Here is a 24,756-nt window from a genome sequence, read left to right as displayed (position 1 = left end):
AAACTATTTAGTTTTTGCCTAAATGCAAGTCTAACGCTCAATCTGTGCTGGAAGGGGTTGTGCTGTTTTTACTGGATTTGAACTCAGCGTTCATTTTCTTCAGAGATCTCTGAGGATGGTGGTACTTAAAGTGCTTTATCTGAATGCACACTGGTCTACCACAGCAATCAGATTGCTATGAATATTTTCATTATTAGTGCTTTGCTAACCTGATGCATTTAGACTGAAATATCCTTGGAAGCGTTTGCAGGAGCAACTCAACCACAGCCTTCTGGAGGCTGGAAGTTGAGAAAGGCTGTACCGATGCACAAGCGAAGACAGACTAGCAGGAGGTAGTGTTGCCCTATCTTGCAGGATTTCTTGTTAATTGAATTAAACAAAGTCATTAGCAAGTTAAAGAAGTTATGGATTTGCTTGCTGAGAAATACTCAATATCTCCAAGTAAAAGTCTTATGAGGAGTCCATGAGGGAACTGGGGTTGTTTAGCCTAGAAAAAAGGAGACTGAGGGGAGACTTTATCACTGCCTACAACTATCTGAGAGGAGGTTGCAGTGAGGTGGGTGTTGGTCGCCCCAAAAATAGGTGATAGGATGAGAGGGAATGGCCTCAAGCTGTGCCGGGGAGGTTCAGATTTGACATTAGGAAAAAAATTCTTCACCAAAAGGGTTACCGAGCACTGGAACAGCTGCCCAGGGAAGTGGTTGAGTCACCATCCCTGGAGGTATTTAAAAAATGTGTAGATGAAGTGCTTAGGGATATTACATAGCAGTGGATGGGTGCAGTTGGGCTTGATAATCTCAAAGGTCTTTTCCAGCCAAGCAATTCTACGATGTAGTTGTCTATTCAGGATTCTTATTCTGTTGTAGCAGAGCCCAACCTTTCTTAGTGTTTTTCAGTGAGAGCTTTTCAGACATGGCTTTAGTGGTGTAAAGGCAGCTGAAGCTGAGAGCGCTGGGACTTTGTTGTCCAGCGGTCAGGTCGTGTCTGCAGAACTCTGTGTTTGGATTCCTCCTTTCCTTCTTGCTGTGTGCAGCCTGAGAATTATTGTAAGCAAGGTAGTCCTGGTGTTTCCTGTAAGTGATGGATAATTTTAGAATATTTTATCACCTGCTTGAATTGGTATGTGAAAATAAATTAACATAGTACTTTGCAAAGTTTAAGATTGGTTTCTGCTTATATATAGATAAAGGCTAAACATTGACAATAGGAAAATGACCACAGATTTTACCAGTGCACTACTTCTTTTTAGGCTTTAAGAATAAAACCCTGTGTTTTCTGGAAAATGATAAATTTCTTTCTTGTGTAAATATTCACATGTGGCAATGTGTGTTTATTATGACTAGACTTAGCTGGAAATCTCCCTCTGTGATTACTTTCAGTATTAGTCTAAAACTACATCCTTGTCCCCGTGTTAGCACAACCACCAGAAAGTAGTAACAGATTTTTATTGAAGGACTGCCCCCCCCCCCCCATTAATTTAAATGGAAATGCCCCCTTTTAAGATAAAATTAAGGAAAAAAAAGAAAGATGTAATAAAGGGTAATACTGTTTACAGAGAGTCATGAATGCATTATAGTGTGTGCTTTTAAAACTATCCAGGTTTTTCTGTATGATAGCATTTCTAAGATCATTTGGCTTGTTTACACAAGGACACTCAAAAAATTCATCTGCACTAACTAGACTTGAAGTGAATTAGTTAAATTGCATTAAATTCTTGTTCACAATGCTTTCAAAATTAGTTTTCTTAATATAATTTATATTAATTTATTTTGGAAGTGAACTAAGCTCCATGGAATTAATTTAATCCTGAATTAGGATCCATAATGGAGTTGAAGTAGTTTCACCAGTCTTCTTGGAAAGTACGTCTGGATTGTTTTCACGTATGATGATTTTCCTCTGAATTTCTTCTTCATTTAAGATAAAATTTCTAAAATGTTATAATACATAGGGTTTTTTTTTTAGTTTTGAGTTCTTTGGGGTTTTTTGACTGTTTTAAATTCACTATGTTACCTTAAGCGAAACCATTTGCTCCTCCAAATCTGTATCTTACTTATGTGTCAGGAAATCCACACTAACTGAAACCAGTAAATTTAATTTGTTGTAGAATCACTAGAAAATCATCCTAAGCCACTTCAAGTGATTATTTGTAGTTCATAATCTGAATACATTGTAGAGCAGTCTGTAGTACAATTAAGAACTGCAAAGTCTGTCCATCTTTTAGCAATTGAAAGTCAAACCAAAGTGCTTCAAAAAAAGTCATTTTTCACTGTCTTTATAGGCACGGCAGAGCACTGGGAACATCGGTGCTTGCCTGGGGTGCTTGTTTCATTGGGGCTATGTGAAATCTGCCTCCTTCTTCTTGAGTTCAAATGAAGGGTTTTCATTTGACTTGCAGAGTCTTCCCTTGTGTGCTTCTATTGAACGTGATTTCCCATTTTTTTTTTGAAGTGAATTTTCCTTGGAGATGTACCTTTGTGAGGTAGACTGCGACCATTTCGTAACCTCTCTTAAACTTGATTATTCAGCATGAAAATCATTATCAGACCTTGCATACCACCCTCTTCCTTTACAGCTACTTGGGTGGTTTGTGTCACTCATGCCTTGAAAGGTGTAGACATTGCAGATCTTCCAGACTACTGTTTTGTTTTGGTAGTAGAAGTGCTAGAAGGGCATCCAAAAGAAGAAGAATTGGTAAAGGGGATCTTCCCACGTTGAAAGTTGTCCCCTCTTAGAAATATTTAGTTTTCTGGGGACCTGTATTTTGAGCTAGATTTGTGAGATACGTTGAGTGACTTGTTCTGTTTTGTTTCTGGTAAAGAGTTGCCAAACCCCTGATCATTTCACAAACCAGGAGGAGGCAGGATGAGCAAGAAAAAGTGAGGGGATAGAAATGTCTGGTGGTGGTTTGGGGAGCAACAAGTGACTGAGGAAGCGTGCCTCTCTCATCAGATCTACGATTGATGGAATAATAAATCTGAACTTCAGTGTTTTCTTACAAATTTTACCAGATATGACTGACAGGATTTACATTCCATGTAGACCTGCTTTCTCTTACCAAATTTTTGTGGGTCTGTTGTGCAAGCAGAAAAATACCGTGACACAATTTTAACATGTTCCCTTGGGTTAAATATTAAAATTCAAATAATGAAATGCCAGGAGAAATAAGGGCAGATTATTTCTTCGTTACCTCTGAGAATCAAGGGACTATGATAACAAGAGAAATGAAAGAGGGAATGGTCATCCCTTTCCCAGTCGTTTCTAATACATGCTAAATAATTAAATTTTCAGTAGTTTTATTTTGGTGGATATCTAGCTAATTTCATTAACTGTGGTGGTCTGTGTGGACATATTCATTCTGGGTGTGCTCTGCAGTAGTTTTTAGAGCTAGATCTGATTATAAGTGCATGTTCTTATGTTTGTATAAAGCTTAAGATGTTTGCATAAACATTTGTTATCAGTCTTCCTCACAGACAGAAGTAAAATGCTTGATGAATCTGATAGATCTCTTTCCTATATTTACATAAAATATTTTTGAGAGGAAAGAGAGGCAAAAGGAGGGTGAATAAAAGAGAGAAATCAGATAATTGTACCCAACATAAGGTCTTCTAAACCTCAAATAACCATAAGGCATGCTAGCAGAGCTAATGTTTCTTATATTGAAGACTTTATATATATATGTTTAACTAACCTGTGTTATTATATATTTTGCTTTTCAATGGAAGAACTTTATTATTTTGCTGGATGTGCTGAGGTTACTGGTTGATCTAAACCAGTGTCAGCCCTGTTAATGCTTATCTGATGGCTGTGTCCTTAGGTCTCCTTTACAAGCTGTAACGCTAATACTTCTCTCCATTCCCTGCCGTATTATAATTATGTTGAAGTCTCACTGCAATCTTCTGTGCTCAGTGTGTGTTGAAAAGATTTATTTGCATTTCTATCCTGAATAAATTAAAATCTTTTTGTTGCAAGTGGCTTCACAGAGCTTGAGTTTCCGTATCTTTCAACTACTGCATACTTATATTCTAATCTACTGGAAAAGCTAACAATTTCAAGGTAAAAGAAATCTAAATATTTCTTATATGTGTGTTCAGCATGTCTCCTGGATGCTTGAAGAGATAAAACTGCTTATTAAATTCAAAGACATTACTAATTCTGGGTTTTGGCTCACTACCATACTTTATTTTTATTCACAGAAGATTTCTGTACCAAAAAAAAAGCAAAACTTGCAGGAGTTAACAACATGAATCAGGATTATGTAACAGTAGGCTGAATATGAATTTACAAAAAGTTAGTTTGTGTGTAGCTAGAAAACTAAATCTGGCTTGTCATTTTCAAAGTTGACTTTGAGCCATAAAGTGGCAAATGACATTCAGCACAGGTAGATGTGAAGTGATGTCCATGAGAAACAGCAACTCATACTTCATATAGGATATGCTGGGCTCCAAAAATACTGCAGTCATTCCAGAGTGAAGTCTTGAGGTCTTAATACTCCAGTACTAATGTCTAATGAGTAGCACTCAGGAAATGTGTTAAGTGTTTGGAATTATTAAGAAAGAAATAAAAAGCCAGCCTAAGTACATTATGATGTGATTATATAAATCTAAGGTTTTCCTACAACTTGATACAGTGTGTGGCTGTTTCAGAAAGAATTGTATCATCTCAGAATTTATACAGTAAAAATTGGAAGAATTTAAGTAAGGCAAGACCATGGTCTGTGTTGTGGAAAAGCTTCTGTATCAGGGAAGAGAGAATTTAGTTGGACTTGGTAGTCTGCAAAAACATAAATAGCATAGGAGAAGATTGATATCGATTAATTCTCTGTCTCTTCTGGAAGAACTATAGGATGGATGTCTGATGAAGCTAGTAGGAGGCAAGTTCAAAATAAAGCTTTCTTTTTCCTAGCAACAGTGGTGGAAAGACTTGCTGAGGATATTGCTGGTGCTAGTTTTTCTGTGTCTAAGGGGAGGCTGGGCAAGTAATGTGGAGAAATGCATAAAGGTTTCTTAGTATGCAGCAATCTTATCCCCCTGAGAAAGTTCCTTGAGTGGAAAGGGTTTGGAGCCTGGTTGGTAAAATATTTCATCAATAGAATACACCCATCAGAGGTGCTGCAGTGTTGAAGTAGTTTTTTTCTTAACTATCTGTTATATCAAACATCGAAAAGAATGATTCTGCTAGCTAACAGCGCTATAGCAGCAAAACCATCTTATGCAGATTTGATTTTTAGTTTGCAATTTGTTACTAACTTAAAATTCTGTGAAAACAGAAGATGCTAGTTCCCCAGTATGAGACTGAGGGGTACAGAGGGGCAAAGAATACTCCACGTTAGCCATGTCTGTGTGGCTGCAGGTGTGTTAATAATAATGATGAAGTGATAGTAGCCCTGCTGTGCTGTGAGGCTGTTATCTGACAGGCTGTTTTCTTGGGGTAATAATGTCAGCTCTCAGGAAAACAGATTAGAAAATACCGAAATTAAAAAAGTGGCAAGAGCCAGGGAAGGAATGGTAAGTTCACAAGTTTTGTAGGTTATTTATGCATGTTGGATGTCCAGGAACTACCAAAAAACCTAGGGCTCTGCTGGACTGGAGCTGTGCAAACAGCATTTGAGACAGTGCTGTGTGATGAAACAACTTCATCTGCAACCAGATGTCAACTTCCAGTTCTTCAAAGCAGTGTGTTTCCTTTCAGAGCATTCCCAATCAAATGGAAATTTTCTGGTTATTTAAATGCTAATTCTTCAAAACACATTGAAGATCTATGAGGACAGAGGTATGGCAGCTTCCTCAAGGAGGAGCTGCAGAGGAAAATCAGTGGCCCAAAGTCACTAAGTTTAGCAGGGACTTTTAAAGCTTAGTATTTTAAAATCAGAATTCAGTGGGTCAGAATTGTCAGAAAATTCAGAATCCAACTTGGGTCAAAATGAGTTTTAGTTATATGGCATATTTCTTTTTTAGATCAGAAAATATTTACATGTCTCTATAATAAGTTTCTAAAGACCTCAGTAGAATTGGGTGGAATATGTACAAGTGACGTGATTGAAGAAATCAAATTTTTTTGCATGAGGATGTATTATTTCATATGATTAAACTCCACATAATGTGGTCTCTAAGACAGAAAAGAAAACATAGTAAGAAATATATGCATACTTAGAATAGAAAACAAATGTGTTTTGGCTACTAGGATTGTGTCATGCTAAATTCCTATTTTTTCAATATCTGCAAAATTGAACCTATTGCGATTATCAAAACGGAGAGGGAGACTGTCAGTTTGTTTTTCAAATCCTGTAGGAAACAAGCTGCTGCTTCCTTTTGCACACTGAAATTTTTTCTTTATGAAGTATGTGGGGTATCTATATTTTAAAAAAAAAAGAACAAAACCAAACAACAAGCCACAGAGCAAAAAAAAATACCTCTGACTGCAATAAATTACTTCTCAAGATTAAACTTTGTGATGCTGAAGTATGTGTCTTACACAATCATATTTGTGGGTGGGTGGGGGAGAGTGGCATTGTTGTGCTAATGATGACAGATAATGCAAAGTTGTCCTAAGGGAGGCAGTATGTAGTGTGGCTATTAAAGATTGCATTCAGAATAAACATCTGAATAGCAATTAGCGACGCAATGGTAATTTGTCTAAAACATTTGAAATTTAAGTTGCTGTAGCTGAATGTATGAAATCAAAGATTTAGAATGATGCTTATCAGATTTGTGAACAGTTTTCTTAAATCTTGTGGATGTTTAACATTCTATTACATCCACCCTTTAATGAGATAATCCTACAAGTTTGACTGCTGCTATCTTCCATTCAAAACCACTTATAATAGCAGAAGTCATCAAAGTTTCTAAGAGATAGGATATGATATTTTTCCTGTCCAAAAGACTTCTACCAGTGTTGAAATGTGCAACAATATTTCCTTTTTTCGCCCCTCCATCCTAACTGGTTGACTGAGGACTGATAAACAGCTGGTTTTATTGCTCTCACTGAAAGCACACTGAAATTTGAGGTGGAGGTATGGGAACATATTTCATTAGGTAGTCTTTGTCTGTCATTAAAGTAAGATGGAAAGAAGCCAAAAAGCTGCTAAGTTTATCTGAAGTAACACTTGCAGCTTTGTGGAAGTATGTGGCTGAGTAATAGTACAAAAATAGCAAGTTATTTTGAGGAAGAGCATGTGTTCTGTAACAATGAGAAATTGGTGTGCAGATAAAAGAAATTACAGATCTAAATATAAATTTCAGATGAGAAAGATCTGTGGCTTAATGCCACGAAGTGTTCTGTAGATACGGCCATTAAAAGTTGTTTAATGTTTATTCTTCTAACATAGTTATTTAAAGAAGCACCATCATTGATAAATCACTATACTGCCTTGAAGGCGCACATTTTGCAGTCTGTAGCTGTGCAGGTAATAGGCACTTTTTTACTGGAGAGCACACTGATACATGAGTGCCACACCATGATAATTGCAGGCTTTTTTTTTTTTATCTTACGTGAAGGGTATGTTGCAGAGCCATACAATTTCCTTACTATTTGAAGGCTCTGACAATGAAATGCAGCTATCACCTGTTGGAATTCAAACTGAAGGTTAATTAACAGATTCTCAGGTTAATTGAGATAACAGTTAAATATATGTGCTTAGACTCTGGAAAACATTTCTAGTGCAGTTGGTGGTGAAATATCGTTCAAAACTCTCTAACCTTCAGCAGATAAGAGCAAAGTTTGTTTTCTTTGGGGGGAAAAAAAAAAAGATGATGTTAAAGTGCTGCTTTGTGGATTATAACTTTCCTCTACTATGTAGAGGAGATTATTTCTCTACAAAAAAATGAAGAGTCAAAGTTGGCACCAAGCCCCTCCCAAGCTCTACCTTTAAATGGTTCTCCTTCTGTTTTTTCTTTTATTTTTTTTTTTAAGCTTCTCCTTAAACAATTAGTGATTGGCATATGTAGAAGTCATACTGATGGGCATAACAAGATTAAATTACAGTTAGATTCGGAATAACTGGAAACTAAGGCATTATACAATAATATCCACATAGTGGATGCTGTTCATAACGCACTTCATAGAACAAAACTGACTTAGTAGCCTGAGCTTTGAAAGCTTCAAGAGTAACTATTTAAAATAAAATCCTTATTGTTAAAATTTTACTTCTCAGGTACCAGCTTGGAAATATTTGACCTTTGAACAGTGTGGGCAAAGCAAAAATCAGTTCATACTTGATTTGTGAGTGATTTTTTTTTTCCTTCTTTTCTGAACCATTTGCACTTCAAAAATCTACATGCCACACTTGCTATTTCATAAGAGGAGATGGGATTGTGCAGGACTTCTCTTTCTGAAGTGGAGGAAGCATTGGCAGAGGAGGGACATACAGAATTTAGGAGAGAAAACCAAAGGAAGGTTCAAAAATTCAGTTGGCATTAAGCATAAAACCACTGGATCTATCTGCCTATATCTTGCTATTTTCCTCTCTCTTAATCATTGAGTAATCAACGTGGTCAAATTGGTGTCTGTATAATCTACCTGCGCCTATTGCTGGTGAGAAACAAGAACTAAAGGAAGGTTCCAAAAGTGAGATGGAAATTGAGAAATTAGGGGAAAGGGGATTACCACCTATGTTTTTGCAGATATTTTCTCTGTAATGCTGAAAATATGAGACAAAGTAAAAATAGTAAATTTAGCACTTGCATTTATGATTCCCTGAAAAAGGGAGGTTGCTTTGCTCTTAGGCAGCAGTCATCTCAGTATTTAAAGTAGTGCCAAAAAAAGGAAGTTTAAGAGGCTTTTCTGCTATTAAAACTTTAATGCACAAGTACGTATTTGGTGATTGAGAACCTTGCTGAGGTCTTCTGGAAATAATCAACAGCTGAAATATGCTCTCTGACTGGTTTGATATTGGTTAAGGAGAGAAAGTAGGAGATAGCTTTCTTTGATAAGGGAGAGTGAAGTGTTTTAGATGTTATTTCCATTGTAGAGAAGTTTCTAGTACCCTATTTTATGTGTTTATTCTTGTGATTTTAAAAAAAGTTCCATCCAAAATGTTCCTTATTTGGAGCTTTGTGCATGAATATCATATGTTAAAAACATGATGAAGAGTAGTCGTAGAATCTAAACAGCAACACTTGTGCTTTATCCCTTTTCCCACCCATACTGAAATAAAAGACTTGGAGTCTGTTAACCTCTGCACCATTTTTTGCCTTCTGCAAATGTAGATTTTCCGGCTATATCAGGTCAACATTCTTCAAATTGACTGGGGATTTTTTTTTATTAATTTTTTTTTTTATTATGCTGACTTAAAATTCAAGGGTCTATTTTTAGGTTCTATAAAACACTGGACTGCCGCATCTGGAATGCATAAGCTAAAATTTGAAACCTTAAAAGCAAATAAAGGTGAATTAAAAAAAAATGGCTAGGTTTTTTTTTTAAGTACTGCTGTAAGTACTTTATGTACCAAATCTGCAACATTATTTTTGCCATTTTACTTATTTTCAGTATGTTATTTAGGAGTTAAAGGAGATTTTATGCAGGTCTTGGAAGCTAACGTTAGTATTTTTGACCTCTTCTGAAATGCGTAGTCTTCAATGAAAAGTTTGTGTCCAATTTGACTTACACATGCTAGTGTTTTGGCTATTTTCCCTGGTTTCTGCATGCTCTGGAACATGCAGAGTGAAAGGGCAAAAGATCTCATCCTGTCTGATCTAATCTTGTTTAACGTTTTTTCACTCTTAGCATCCTGTGGCAGTCATTTTTAGCAGTGGGATCATAAACAGCCTTTCATGCGTGGTTTGTCTTCTGTCGCACTGAGAGTAAAGGAAGTGTCCAGAATGTATTATGAAATCCAACGTGCGTGTAAGCCTGGAGAACACACAACTGTTACAAGAATTGTTACAAAAGGTAATATTGTCATTTCTTACAGAAATGCTTGTGGACAGATGTTAATTATGATTTTCATTGCATAAGCATTTTTCTGATGAAATACTGCTGTGTGTTAGCTAGAAAATAAGAGAATCATAGAATAGTTAGGATTGGAGGGGCCTTGCAAGGTCATCTGGTTCCACCCCGTGGGCAAGGACATCCCACTAGATCAGGTTACCCATCCAACATGGCCTTGGCACTTCCCTTCACAACCTGTGCCAGTGCCTCACCACTCTCATGGTGAAGAAATTCTTCGTAAGGTCTAGCCTAAATCTGCCCTTCTCCAGTTGTACCTGTTCCATCTCGTCCTATCACCACAAGCCCTTATGAATAGTCTCCAGCTTTCTGGTAGGCTCCTTTGGGGTGCTAGAAGGTCGCTGTAAGATCTCCTTAGAGCCTTCTCTTCTCTGGGCTGAGCAAGCCCAACTCTTTCAGCCTGTCCTCATATGGAAAGTGCTTCAGCCCTCGGATCATCCTTGTAGCCCTCCTCTGGACCAGTTCCAATAGCTCCCTATCCTTCTTACATTGAGGATACCAGAACTAGACACAAAACTCCAGGTGAGGTCTCACAAGAGACGAACAGAGGGACAGAATCTCCCCTCCCTCGTCCTGCTGGCCACGCTGCTTTTGATGCAGCCCAGGGTGTAGTTGGCTGCCTGGGCTGCAAGCCCGCACTGCTGCCTTATGTTGAGATTCTCATCAACCAGCACCCCTGAGTCCTTCTCTGCAGGGCAGCTCTCAATCACATCATCCCCCTGGTGGGATGGAGGGGTAATTGGATCATTGGAGAAAACTTCATCTGGGGAAATGTCCTCAAATAGCAGTGTAAATTCTGGCATACTCGTGGTCTTTTCACATAGTGAGGATCTACAGTATAAAACCAAATATCTACAAAATATGGTTTCTTCTGGCTGCAGAACCAAGTGACATAAGAACAGTGAGAGACAGTAGTTTCTGACTGTCACTCTTGGAGGAGGCAGCGCTGAACCTGCTTGGAGTGATGCCATCCAGGAACAGCTTGAGGGACCTGTACCACCAGTGATCCAGACGCAAGTTACATTTGTCTTCTAGATTCTTGGAAATACTCTTTCTAAAGCAAATTTGCTCTTGCATAACCTGAAATAGGATAAAGAAAGTTCTCATTTAATTTAGTACTTACTTAGGCTTAGTCTTGTGTGTTAGAGAAGACTCAAAGTGGTCCTCAAAGGACACCTGGGGTTGATTCTGCTGAAACGTGAGTAAACCTCAAGCTTTCCTCTGGCAGAGGTCTCTGCTTTAGGAAGGGCTATTGCAGGCAGGACTCTGGGAACAGGAGCACTAGAAGAGTTAGTATTCAAAAAGTCTTCCCAGCTAACTAAGGTCCTCAGACTAGCTGAGAGCTGCACTGTAGCACATGCTACGCAGAGTGGGATGTGCAGCCCTGGCATAAAATCAATTAAGAGATTTTTCAGCCCATTTAATGGACCAAAACTTTTAGTACTAGAAGGTCAATTTTAAAAAGGCGCTATTTCTGTCTGGGCCATGCAAACACCTTATTTTAGAGTTTGCTGGGTTTTTTTGCCCCACCCTTTAGGCAATGATGTTATAAAGAAACAGCTTGGGGAAATGAAACAAGCTGTCCACATTTGTAAAAGTTGCACTTCCTCAAGGAATTTCAGTAATGCATAACAACTGGTCTAAATGGGGATTGGAGCTATTTAGGTATTTTTTATTTGTTTTTATTTTACAATTAGAAAGAGAGCTGTAAGGATTTCTTAAGACAGCAAGGATGATTTTTAGCAATTGGCTTGATACTTGCATAGTTCATGGTCATGCTGGATGAAAAACATTTAATATATAAAACAAAAGTTTGCCTGTTTTATCCTGTTCTGTTTTTCAAAATGAAATATGTAGCTGCTTTTTTTTTTTTTTTTTTTTTTCCCTGCTGTGGTGATGTTAACCTACTAAAAACAACTGGGCAAGCAGAGCAGCATTTCCACTTGTAGAATGGGTAGGGTAGGAGACTATACTGAAATGTGTGGGGTGCCCTGACGTCTGGCATGTTTGCTACATGGCATACATATATACATATTAGTTCTGTGTGTCTTGACTAATGAGGGGGTTTTGTGCACCTTCACTGTCTCTGGTACAGTAATTTGTATCTGTTATGAAGTTTACTATTTCTTGATAAGCCACTTGACAAATGAATGCTGAGATTGCAGCAGGTATTGAAAAGATTTTTTAATTGCTTCTTATAGAGTAAAAGATAGTATTTTCTTTATATGATGCAATCCCTAATACTGGCAATTTAGCTGAGTTCTTGTTATGTAAGTAATTCCTCCTGTCTCGTGCTGTCTTATCTGTATAAAGGCACAAGCAGATGCAGGGCATACTGCTAGGATTTCCAACTTTATTTCTCTGATGAGTTTCAAAGATGTCAGATTTGTGGAGCTTCAGGAAGAATATGGTGAGGTTTTGATGAGTGTGTGGATAATATTTTTTATTATTTAATAACTAAAGATAATCTGAAAGCTACTTTTTGGGGTTCAGTTCTACTGGATCATACACAGCAGGAAATCTAGGGAAGACTATAAAGATTGCCCAGATGATCTTTCAAAGTAGAAATAGTAGCTCCATCCCACAACTTTGCCGGTAATAGAAAAATCCAAGTGTAGAGTCCTTGGGCTGTGCTATCACATCTAGCACTTGGTTACCTTTGCTTTTTCTAACTATATTTCAAGCACTTGCCTGTCCAGCTGTCAGTTTGCATAATGGTTTTCTTGCTTTTGAAGCCTTTGAGGTAAATGAAGTACTGTTGTTGAAATGCTTGACTTGAAGACAAGTGTCTTTGCAGTAAGCAAAATAACAAGGCAATCATCCTGGATAGAGGAGATAGAAAAGGCAAACAATAAAATTTTCTGTTGGAATAGCATAATGTGCCATTCATTTCACAAAGAATAAGCAGAATATGACGTTGTGCATATCAAGGAATTAAAAGTTGAGTATGCCTTTAGATGATAATATTTAAATGACGATGGAAATCTCCTACACTAGGAATTATTAACATTTGCATTCAGAACTCTAGTAATTCAAATATACGTTTATATATTTTAAAGAAGTAGGTTGATGGAAATTCTGTAATGTGTGGAGAAAGAGAGGAAAGTTCAGCAGTTCAATGAACATGCAAAAATTATGAATGCTGTAGCTGATAAAGGAGAAAATTGTGTGAATAATGATCATTTCACAAAGTGTGTATGGCAAATGTATATTGCAGTACATGATCAAAATATGAGGCTAATTTTGACTTTGGATGAGACAGTGTAGTAATTCCTTTGGAAGTGAAAAGGTAGAATTAAAGAGCCTTAAAAGAGCACATTGACTTGGCCCATGCAACGTTGCTAAAGACAGACCTACCCGCTCGCCCCCAGTTTTCCTGAGTATGTGTCGTAGAAAGCCATCAAAGCTGCTTCAGATTTATCAGGCTCGGGTTTCTTGGCAGCGATGCAGCCGTTGCAAGGCAGGCCCTTACAAGCACTATTACAAAGCCTTTTGCACTGGAAATCCAGCTGAATGCTGTTACTGGGAGGGTGCAACGAGGGTGCTGTTAGAATTGTCCTGCCCTGAAAGAGGATGAGGATGTATACATGTTGGGGTTTTTTTGGTGTGGGATTTTTTTTTTGGTAGGGAGAGAAGTGAGCATCGATTTGGCTTATGAATTCTGTTAAGTACTCAAAACATCCAAAACCACGGATTGCTTCGGTGCTACATCTTTAATATATTTTTAAAATGCCAAAGGAGGGCATTGAGTAAACTGTGAGACCACAAATGTAAAGATAAACTTAGGATGTTTGTGTGGTTTTGCTTTAACCTCCTTGTCTTAATCTATTTTATATTATTTTAATGTGCAAAATCAAAGGAAGGTGTATTGGGTTTTTTCAAATACTATTGCTAAAAGTTGGAATTCTTTGTGTTTAAAGGAGCTTGCTAAATTGGGACACTGAGATTGTGTTCTTTCAGAATTCCTTTTACATCTGCTGTTAAATTTTGTGTTTTAGGAAAAAAATCATGGCTTACCAATGAAACTGTAATTTGAAGTAAATTCCAGAGAACCGGATTGTTACCTGAAATGAGGAAGTATGCAATGCACGTATGCAAATATGCTTACAAACAGGGCTTTGACACAAAAATTAAACATACTAATTTAAAAGTAACTGTCACTTTCTCATTACGCTTGGTGACTTTCACTTGTATGAAGTAGTTATATAATACTAATACTTTGTTAGATAGCATCTCATATTCATGTATAGATGTGTGAACACCTGTGCAGTGGTTAAAGTTCATGACCAGGAGTATTTCACTACTAATCTGGGAAAGTGCTGCTTCCATTTCCAGTAATGCAGAGTGTATTGCATTTTTATCAGCTTCAGTTCAAAGCAGCAATGAGAAAAAGCTACTCTTTGGTAAATTTTATTTTTCTCCCCAAGCAAGCCAAGGTTATTAATGATTGGATGTTGTATCTGATATCTTATTATAACTATATGTGTTGAACATGTGGTTTGAAACACTGTAATAATCCTGCAGGATTGGTGTGGCACATTTTTTTTAAAAAAAATAAAAATGGAGAACTGGGATGGTGAGCTGAATTGTGAACCCACAGAGTTAGGTACTGCTGAAAGAAATGGGAGGGAATAACAGAACCAGCTAGTTGACTAACCACTTCCCTTCATTGTTGCTTTTAATATCAGAACAGCCTTGCTAGCTTTCTAAACCACCATGAGTTACAACATGTACGCTCTAAATGGTAAGTTCCTTTGTTTTAAGATCTAAATTGGAAATGAACATCCGTGTTTAAAATTTGATTAAGATGCACTGCTTTATGTTAGTTTTTTATACCTTCACAAGCTGAATGAAGCCATCTATGTTGGTTGGTGTTACTACTTGGTGATTGGAAAATTCTTGTTTTGTGGTTTCACTTGCAGGACCTATTGGTAGTAATTATATTTTAAAATACTAAGTAATAGGCTAAATAAATAAGCAAATATTTTTCAGTGGTTTCTCTTCTAAATACACTTGATTACCTGACGTGAAGTAGTCTTACAGAGAAGATGTATATTTAAGGCTAAAATAAGCTGGTTTTGTACTTGCTGTGCTCACAAAACTGGCAGTCAACCATAAAGTCTGCATGAAGTTCGAGCCTGGTGTTTCTGCAGTAGTACAATTAAAAGCTCTAGCTTGTTTTTCCTGGTCTGAATGGGAGTTAGATTGGATTCCCAGTATAAAACCAAAAGTTGCAATAAGGCTTTCAGCTGTAACAGCTTTTGGTTTTGTCTTACCTATAATGTGTCTGTGAAATGGCTAAATGTGCCCTACCCTAGTTTTTTGGGTATGTTGGTTCAGTATATATTTTATAGAATTGTTCATTTAGTGGGATGCCCTAGCCTGGGTTGTCAGTGTATTTCTTTACTTAATAGCCTTACTTGAAGTGTGTTAGCAGCTTTTTAATGATACTTTTCCTAGGAAAAACCCCAATTCCAACACAAAACAAACAAAAAATCTCAGTAATGGGTGTTTTTCTTAGGGAGGGCATAATTAAAAAGTCAATAATACATTTTAGTATTTACATTCAGAGCATATCATGTTAATGCATGTTATCTATTCATGTTGATACTTTATAGTTTCTACACATATTTGCAGAATGACTTCCATGTTTTCCGCTCACATTTGGATGTTCACTTTTGAAAGACAAAAATACTAAGCCGAATGTTCAGAGAGTTGCAGGAGGCTGATAAAAATAAGGTTTTGAAATTGCTGTACTAATATTCTCATTCTGAGAAACAGTAGAAGCAATTCCACTTGAGTCTTGCACAAGAAAACATGGTGGACCATGGATTCAGCTAGGAGACACTTTGTGCTTGCCAGCCACTCTTGCCCTAAGATATGGGTGTATTGTGATGAAAAGGCTTATACGCTTGTCTTTAATGCTGATAGTTTTTGAAGAGCCATCAAGGAAAACATCCAGTAAATACCGTAGAAAAAAAATTAAATTAACAGTAGTGAATAAATGAGAGTAATAATAACTACAGAATATATTGCTTTTTGAGGCCATCGATAACCTCCATCTGAGCAACATGAAGGCAATTGGCAAGTAATTTGTTCTTAGCAAAGTGACAAAACAACCTTGTTTTGCAGACGTCTTAACTTGGGGATTTGGCCAAGGTACTTTCATTTGCAGCTGAACTGGAATTATGCAAATAGACAATCATCCCAGCTTTCATTAAAGCAAACACACCAATGAAACAAAAGCAGCCTTATCCTTTTCTTCCCCCCCTTCACCCAGAATGTTGAGCAACACATCTTCAGCAGCCTGGTCTGGGAGATGGCAGGGAGAAGCTTCTGGGTGTTCTCCTTGATGCCTAGTGAAGGCACTAGTTAAATTCTCTTCCCTCTCCTAGCTGCCATTTTTGGGAACCTAACATGTTTTACACCCTGTCAGACCTGGCAGAAATCATTCTGTGAATTTAAAGGTTATTGTGATGAGGGCCTAACGGATAAGTTTCATTTCCTTAGGAAGTGAAGCTAAAAATAAGTATTTAGCTCTTCTGTGTGCAGAGGAAAAATTTTTAAAATGTTAGTTCTGAATTTGTTGCCAAATAGGAGGCAAAAATGGATTGTTTTAAAAATAGAACATTTAAGCCGAATAATGTGGGGGACCCGTTGTTCAGTTTTTTAAGGTGCTGGGCCATCAATTATTTTTCCTCTCCTCTCTAGCACTCAGTGCTGTTCCGAAGGCTGTTTCTTTTTATATTTAGAATATCTGTCATGGCTTAGAAGTCTTAAGATTTAATTATCTGTGTTACTAGAGCCTAACCTCTGGGACCCCAAAGCTGTCCAGTGTTTCATACCAGTGTTGCATCTTGAAGCAGTTGTTATATTATCCATCCCAATAGTTGTGGTTTTAATGGTCATAACAAGTGTAGCCGTACTGTCAATTGACATAAACTGTTGAATTGATTATTATTGAAATTAATGAAATACATTAGATTCTGAATATTGGGAGGGGGGAAATTCTTTCAAGCCAGGAAACCTACTTTTTGAGATCTATCTTCAAGTACAGCTTGCTGTTAGACAGCTTTCCTCCTCTAGTTCATTTTTTTTTTTTCTCTTGCAGTTTGTTGTACGTGAAAGGGTGTGCAGACAAACATAGAACAATTCCAGGGTGACTTTTTCTGTGCTGTTTCCTTGTTAGGTGCCGTGCAGTGTTCATGTTATGGAAAAGGTTGCTGAATGATATTCTACTTGTTGACTGTCTGCAGAACTTTGCTCAGAACCCAACACACACACTCTCTCAAATATTTTGTTTTCCAGTTTAACACAGTACCGTTCTTGTATCACTGACATAGGCAAAATAAATATGTTGTAACATAAAAAGACAAGTCAGGTCTTAAAAGTAAAAAATTCTGAATAGCAAGTATACAGCACTGACAGTTGTCTTCAGTTACTGGTTTTTATACATTAAATGTAATGCAGCTCAGTATACTGTGTATGATCAGTCCTCTGAGTGAGAGGGCACCTCGCACATTTTAAATAATGTTTCTAAAATGTGCTTGCATAATATTTCTGTAGATGGGATGAGGTCAGAGGTAGGACTAGTGAGGAAGTAGTACTTGTTGACTGAAAAATTCTGTTGATCCAGTTTTACACCCAGCGTTGATGGGAGATGAAGCAGAACAGAAATAGTTTGAATAGTATGCAGGAATTCTGTAGGAACAGAGTTCAAATTGTCAAATAATTAGAAAACATTTCTCCTACTTGAGTTTCTGTCTGGAATAGCACCTCTTGTGTTTAAATATTGGTAATTAATTTTATTCTCAATTATAATTTTCTCATCAAGTGTTCTTGTATGAACATGATCATTGCATACGTGAATTTGAAAGCGGAGGAAGCAGGAGAGAGTACAATCCTGTTATAAAACTTACATCTCTCTATATTTACAATTGGATTTGATATACTGTGCAGTAAAATAGCAGATGCTGACAATTATTATCACTCTGACTGCTCTTTAGTGCTGTTAGATTTTTTTTTTTTTAAATTATGCTCAGCTTGCTAATTTCCAAGGCTGTTACTAGAGGTCTCTTATTTCATTATTTATAATTACTTTTGGCTTCGTAAATGAAAACAATCCTGCTGTTGATTCTGTAATTTATAATCCTGGTAATTGTGGATTTTCATTAACTACTTATTATTTGTCAAATCTTTGTTGTGCACAAGATTGTTATTGCTGCCATTTATTTAAGAAATTGTCGCACAACTAGGGTTTTTTCCCTTTCTTTCACATGGGATCTGTTTGTGGATTCTATGCGTTTTGTAGAAATAAGAGATAAAATTGCAGGGCTTACTATGTTTTCATATGGCAGAAAATATTCACTGAATAAATAATTTGGAAGTAAACAGTACAGTTTATTGACTAACTGCGATGAGCACTATTCATTACGTGTCTGGTATTATGATTCCAGTTCCTTTCATATCTGTCTTCATAGGGAGAGGAATGAAGGAAAGAGATCCATAACCAAGCTCTTGTAGGCAGATGAACACAATATTTAAGAATAAACAAAATCCTGAATTTTAAGATGTGAGGTCATAAGCATGTTTTGGGCATGACAGCCATTTTTTTACTCTCACAGATTTCTGTTTGCAGATATTCTAGCAAGATTGCTAGCTTAGTCTAACGTGATGATTTGAAAGGATGAACTTTGATATCCAAACGTACAGCAAAGTGGGAGTAAAGTTTTGAAGTTATGCCAGGAGAATCTTTTGACTGACGGATGAAGATTTTCTTACGATTTTTTTTCCCTGTAGTGTTTTCCCAGACTGTAAAGATTTTAGACTGTGTGAAGCAGATTTATCCTTTTATATACTCACATTTCTAAATATGACAGTTCAGAGTTACATGCAGTTGAATGCTGTTTAATAATATATTAGCAAAAATTCTAAAGCGTATGATATTTTCTCATACGTGTTTGTCTGCAGGAATTCCTTAAGGAATTTTTGTGGTTTATAACCAAAACCTTCACTCTTTAGTGTCATGCATGCCTACAAAGAATAGTTCATGTGGAGAATGAATTAGGAGAGCTGCTTTATTTTCCATGAAGGCATGACAAAATTTTGAGTATGTCTGCTGAGGACTATTCTTCCCTAAGTTAGTTATTTGCTAATTAACTTAGGTTATTTTTCATGCTTGAACACTTACTTGTAGACCAGAACAAACGTGTGGAAGCCTACATACTGTTTTACAAAAAGATGTTTGGTGCCTTGAATTAACTCACAGTAAGTTAACTTGAGGGGAGAAATATGGAATTGTTCCAGAATTTGGCATGGACTTAAAAATTACCTTTTGCAATATTATCTATGTGTCTAAGAGTCTCATAGCCAGTAGTCACGTATAGCCGACAGGTTATGGATGTGAAGAAAATAACCAAAGCAAAGCTGTACTTGGATAGTAATGTTGTGTTGTGTTTGTAGGCAGGACCCATGCGTTGCTGAAGAACCCTGTTCTTTCCAGTCTTCACAGTGATAATATGTTCCTTCTGCAAGATAGCATCCCAGATCCTTGTCTTTGGATTTAGGTGATTATATGAGTATCTTGGTTTTCTGCTGTCTTATTTGCAAGAAATTCCATTAACAGGGATACAGTGTGTAAGTGATGTTTGCCTGGAAGCTGAAGTCAGAATTGTCACTTTGCAAGTTTGTCAGCAGAGCTATTTTACCTTTAGTTTTGTTAGTCCTTTCACTGTCTTTCCCCATAAAGCCTCATTGGTAGTCACAGTGACTCAAACATACAATATGCCTGTTGTAAATAAAAACAGATAGAACCCCTTGTCTTGCCTTATTCACTTTCTTCTAAACAAGGAATCTATTCCTAAAGTCTAAATACACCTGAACATTTGGAACTGGAGATGTTTTGATGTCAGAAGAAACTAGATGTTAAACAAATCAGTCTTTGTGAAGTTAAACCAACTATATATGCAAATAAAGTAATTCATCTAATTAAAATTCAGTTGGTTATTAAAATCAGAATTAAAATGACAGTGAAAGAACAGCCTCAGGTGTATGACTGTGCATTTTAAAGTGCTACATTTAATGTTTATGCAAAAGGTTTTTATATTTTACAAAGTGTTTAGCACCTTGGCTGTACCACTTGCAGGAGATTTTCTTTTTAACAGTGCATAAGATTTCATGATTTTGTTCCAACATTTGACCTACTTAGAAAAAAAAGTTCTGATTAGTACCATGTAATATACTTCCTCAGTTTTGGAAGTGCCTTTGGGTAGTGTATTGTAGAGAAAAGTAATCTCATCTAGGAGCGTAAATGGACCCTAGCACATTTTAAGATATAGATTTTTTTCCCCCCCTTCTAATTTAGTCCTCAGATACAGCCCTGTTTAATGAATCCACATTCAACTGGCAAGCTTTACCGACAGCTTAATTCTGTTTGCATACAAATTCTTTTCTTCCTTGGCTGATTAAAAAGAATCCCTCTCTTTGAAGTCAGGCAACACAAACAGAGCCTAAAAAGTTGTTTGTTACAAAATTAAGCTTTTAGTTATTAATAATTTTCTGAGTTCTGTAAAGCACTTGCTAGTTCGCAGAGCATAAACAACTTGTGTCCCCAAAAGGCAAAGGTAACTGATTAGCATGGGTGCTTCTACTTTGGGAAAAACCTCTGGGCAAGCAGGATGCAAATTAGAGCGTAACCTTCTGGCTGTGGGAGCAGGATAGTTTGGAAAGAAGTCCCCAGTTCCCATTTCTTTCTTTACCTGCTTTCGCACGAAAGTGGAACATTTGTTAACGTGACGGACAGAAAGGGATAATATGCATTCATCTGAGAATTGTTGAGGGAGTTCTTAAGTATGTCCCATTCCAAGTAGCCAAGAGCTGCAGGAAAGGCAGCGCTTCCCTGAAGAGAAGTTTCAGCAGCAGGAGTTGACAGTTATTCCATTTCTTGCCTTGGATCTCAGAGCTGACAACACCACTACACCACTTCAGCTGGGGCGTACAGACTGGCTTTAGTGGGTAAGACCTGTCTATTACCACAACAATTTGCCTGAGATGAGGATGGATAAATCCCAGATGGTGGTTAGATCATGTTCAGAGTCATAAAGATCTATGTAATAAATTTTTGAAGGTGCCTTTTGTAATTAAAAGTAACCTCCACGGCTTTGTGGCTTTAGAGGTTTATAAAGCTTACAAAAGTACAAACTGATTTTTTAACGTTTTGGGATTCTGCCCAACCCCTTTCTGAGCTCAGGTGCTGGATTTGCCTATAGCAATGTTATGTGAAGTCTAGTAAATGATGAACAAGTTTAATACCAAAGCTAGATGAAAGGCTTGTCAAAGTGGGAAAAGGCAAAGTTAATAAAATAAAATGCTGTCCTCCTAGAACAATACTATTACTTCAGTCTTTGGTCTATTTAGAATAACGGTTCCCAAATTTCACTGAATCATAAGTAACAATTTGCATGAATAAAGCATTTCAGGCAGCCCTGTGCTTTGTTCTCTCTTCTAAACTGATGCATAACTTTGCCATTTCCTCTGGGCACCCACAGGTTTTGGGTTGGTGCCCTGCTGACTGATCTCTGTTTCTTTTTTTTTGTAGCCATAGCTTAAATACATTCTTACATAATCATATTCTTGCAGTGCCTACAAACTTTTTCCATAAATATTTTAATGATAAGAAATACTTTTTTGATGAGGCATCAATTCTAATTTGTAACAGTTAAAAAAGACAAGAATTTTCCAGTGTTTCATACAATAAGATTTTTATCATTGCATCATAAAAATCTTTATTTATTTAAATTTAGGGGTAGCTGTGTATTTGTGTATGATGGAACGATACTTTCAAAGGTTTCTAGGACATGCTTCCTAGATGATGTTTCTAAAAGTACCATCCTGCAGTTTATTTAAATATGTTTAATAGCAATCATACATAGGTATAGTTTACGTTTCTTCCTCAAAGTTACTTCTTGCACTGCTGTGAACAGAGTCAGATGGCAAATGTCTGGGTTGCATATAATCAGTCCTTCTGAGACCTGTCTTAATTGCTCCGAATGAGCAGAAGCCTGCAGAGAAGGATTTTTATTTTTCGTTTGCCCTTTTTCTCCTTCATTCCTCTTCATGTATTAATGTAGATAAGGAATGCAATACTGGATTAGTTATACGTACATCTCAATATGTGGCATCTGTATTTGACTAATATTTGTCTGCACTGCGTTTTGTCTGCTCTGAAACCCCTTAACAGTATTGCAAATTTGGTCTTTCACACCATGGACCCATTCCCTGCCTTGTAATGACAAAGAATGAGGTGCTTTTTCCTAAATGAGGCCATTCTATCATTCACTTTGTCTTAATATTTTTTACCATACTTAAAAATACCACTTTGGGCATAACTGCTTCTGTTTTCTTGCTCAATCTAATTGCCTTTAATGGGAATTGATGTTATAAATGACTGTCTTTTGTTCATAAACTTGACAGTGAGCAACAAAAAAATCTTTTCTGATATGGAGGAGTGCTGTGCTCAGTGCTGAAGCATTTAAAATAATACTACTTGATTCATGTTTATGTTATAAAAATATTTGGAACAATGCCACTAATTCCTCAGTCTGGTAGACATGGTAGTGCTGGGCTGAAGGTTGGACTTGATGATCTTAGAGGTCTTTTCCAACTTTAATGATTCTATGCTTCTGTGATTCCAAGAGAGAATAATAATAATACAAAAATTAAGTTAAAATACAGCCATCCAATGATTAGTCTGTCCCATTCAGCAACCTCAGTTAGCATGGAGATCACAGCAAGTACAGTAACAACATAACATGGAACACATAACACAAAACCTGTATCTGCTGGTCACCCCCCAGGTAAATTCCCATTTTTATACAGAGCATGATGTTACGATACGGAATATTCCATTGGCCAGTTGAGGTTAGCTATTGTGGCTTTGGATCTTTGTACTAGCAAAATACAGGAAGCTGAAAAATCCTTGATTTCTCAGTGATAACTAAACCCATCAATGTATTACCAACAGTCTTCTCATACTAAATAAATAAAAAAACCCACAGCAGTTGCTGTGAAGAAAATTAATTCTGTCCTGGCTGAGTATAGTATTACCTGGCAGCAACTAAAACAATGTGTGTTGTCAACATTATTCTCATACTAAATCCAAAACACACTACCTATTTGGAAGAAAATTCACTCTTATCTCAGCTGCAGCCGATATGTACAAGATAAAGATTATGGTAGAAGTAGGAAAGGAGTTGGAATGTACATAAAGATTTTCTTTACATTGACTCCATCACATTTGTGCGTCTCTATTTGGCGTGTGTGAATAGTAATTTTTATTCCCTACAGTGTTTCACAATACAGCTAGTCTTACTGCTTGAAGTACTTTGTATGCATATGTTGTTAAAGGCATTTGTGTAATGCAGAGAGAAATATTACTTTAGAAGCAGGACTGCAATTCATTCATTATATATGCAGACTTTGTTCCTGTTAATTCTTTGATGTTGCTTATTGACTGCATCTGTAGTATATGCTAGCAGTAACAGTTCCTGTATCAAGTGGTTATGTTTGGTTTTCCACGTTATTTCAGGTGCCTACAAATAACTTGTACTGGTACATAAACAAAAATCATAGATTGTGACGAGTCCACAACAGTGATGGCTTTTCAAGTCATGGACTTGCAGAGTGAGAAGAAATAAATGCCGTATTGGACGGTCCTAGTGTAGATATATATTTTGCAGGCTCCCACAACAATGAAATCTCTTGAAGAAGGCAATCAGTTGCTGATGCGGATGGTGGGTCCTCACAACAGTGTCTTCACCTGGGTTGCATGAGACTCCCCGTAACACTGTTCCACTGAATTATTACAACCCAGCTGGTTTGTGGCTCTATGTGGCCTCTCTAGAACGTGCATGATCCATTGATATAGAACATCTTTAACTATGTACAAACCATCTCTAAATAATCTTAACTACACAGACTGTCATATGTGACCGTTTCTGCATCCAGAGCAGTTTACTATTTACAAATTTCTAATCTATCTATGATTTGGTTAATTCTGCTGCAGAAACTGCCTGAGCGTCTCTCTGGAATGTCCAGAGACTCCATTCAAAATGTTAATCAGCACATTGAAGCAGGTGAGTTTGACAAGGCACAGCAGGACCTGCCTGGGGGAATCATTAGAGCAGTCCAAAATTCCCACGTGACAAGCTCCTTGAGCAATTAGCCAAATACTTGACTGCTTGCAACTCTCCTTTTATTTCACCTCTGTAGAGAACTACCTGAGGAGTTCCTGGGACACATGGGGAATTGTGTATGCAGGAACAAACTTGATACCAGCGGGACTGGTGGAGGTGCTGGCGAGGCATGGGTGTTTTCCCCGTCTAACTGGGGCTGGAGGATTGTAGGTGCAAAAGGCCAGAGAAGACTGGTCTGAAAAGGAAGCTGGTGACTCCACTCAACATCTGTAATATAGAGGATTCTTTCATACTGAAGGGATGCTGAAAATGTAAAACATGTTTCAAAGTTATTTTCTTAATAATTTAATGGAGTTCATTGAAGAAGTGAATAATTTATTTATTTTTTAAAAGAAGGCTGTACATAATGTTCTATAAACTAGAGTTTGGAACCTTAATCACTGAATAGGTGGGGAAAAATGTCTTAAAACTTCTTGTTAAATGAGTAACATTCATCCCTGGTATAAGGATCTTAAGTAGCATGTGAACACTTAATTTTTTTTGCCATAATGCATATCAAACCAGTGGCCAAATGAAAATGTCAAAGATAATCCTAATGCTAAGTTTGGGAATTTCAAACTGC

The 24,756-nt window shown here is 37.0% G+C and overlaps 1 protein-coding gene across 3 annotated transcripts in view; it reads left to right on the top strand.

Moving 5' to 3' along the window:
- Nucleotides 1-24,756, top strand: part of HDAC9 (histone deacetylase 9) — a 420,133-nt gene that overhangs the window by 42,903 nt on the left and 352,474 nt on the right. The window contains exon 1 of one of the 3 annotated variants that reach the window (XM_069860327.1): nt 14,668-14,686. The exons of the other annotated variants lie outside the window; for them this stretch is intronic. Within the exon in view, the coding sequence (XP_069716428.1) occupies nt 14,671-14,686 (16 nt within the window). The 5' untranslated portion in view covers nt 14,668-14,670. Of the gene's footprint in view, nt 1-14,667; nt 14,687-24,756 lie in introns of those variants that run through there. 3 annotated transcript variants of the gene reach the window in all.

This window comes from Phaenicophaeus curvirostris, chromosome 6 (assembly GCF_032191515.1).
Source record: "Phaenicophaeus curvirostris isolate KB17595 chromosome 6, BPBGC_Pcur_1.0, whole genome shotgun sequence".
In the NCBI taxonomy this organism is placed as follows: Eukaryota; Metazoa; Chordata; class Aves; order Cuculiformes; family Cuculidae; genus Phaenicophaeus; species Phaenicophaeus curvirostris.
This window is presented reverse-complemented; position numbering and strand designations above follow the sequence as displayed.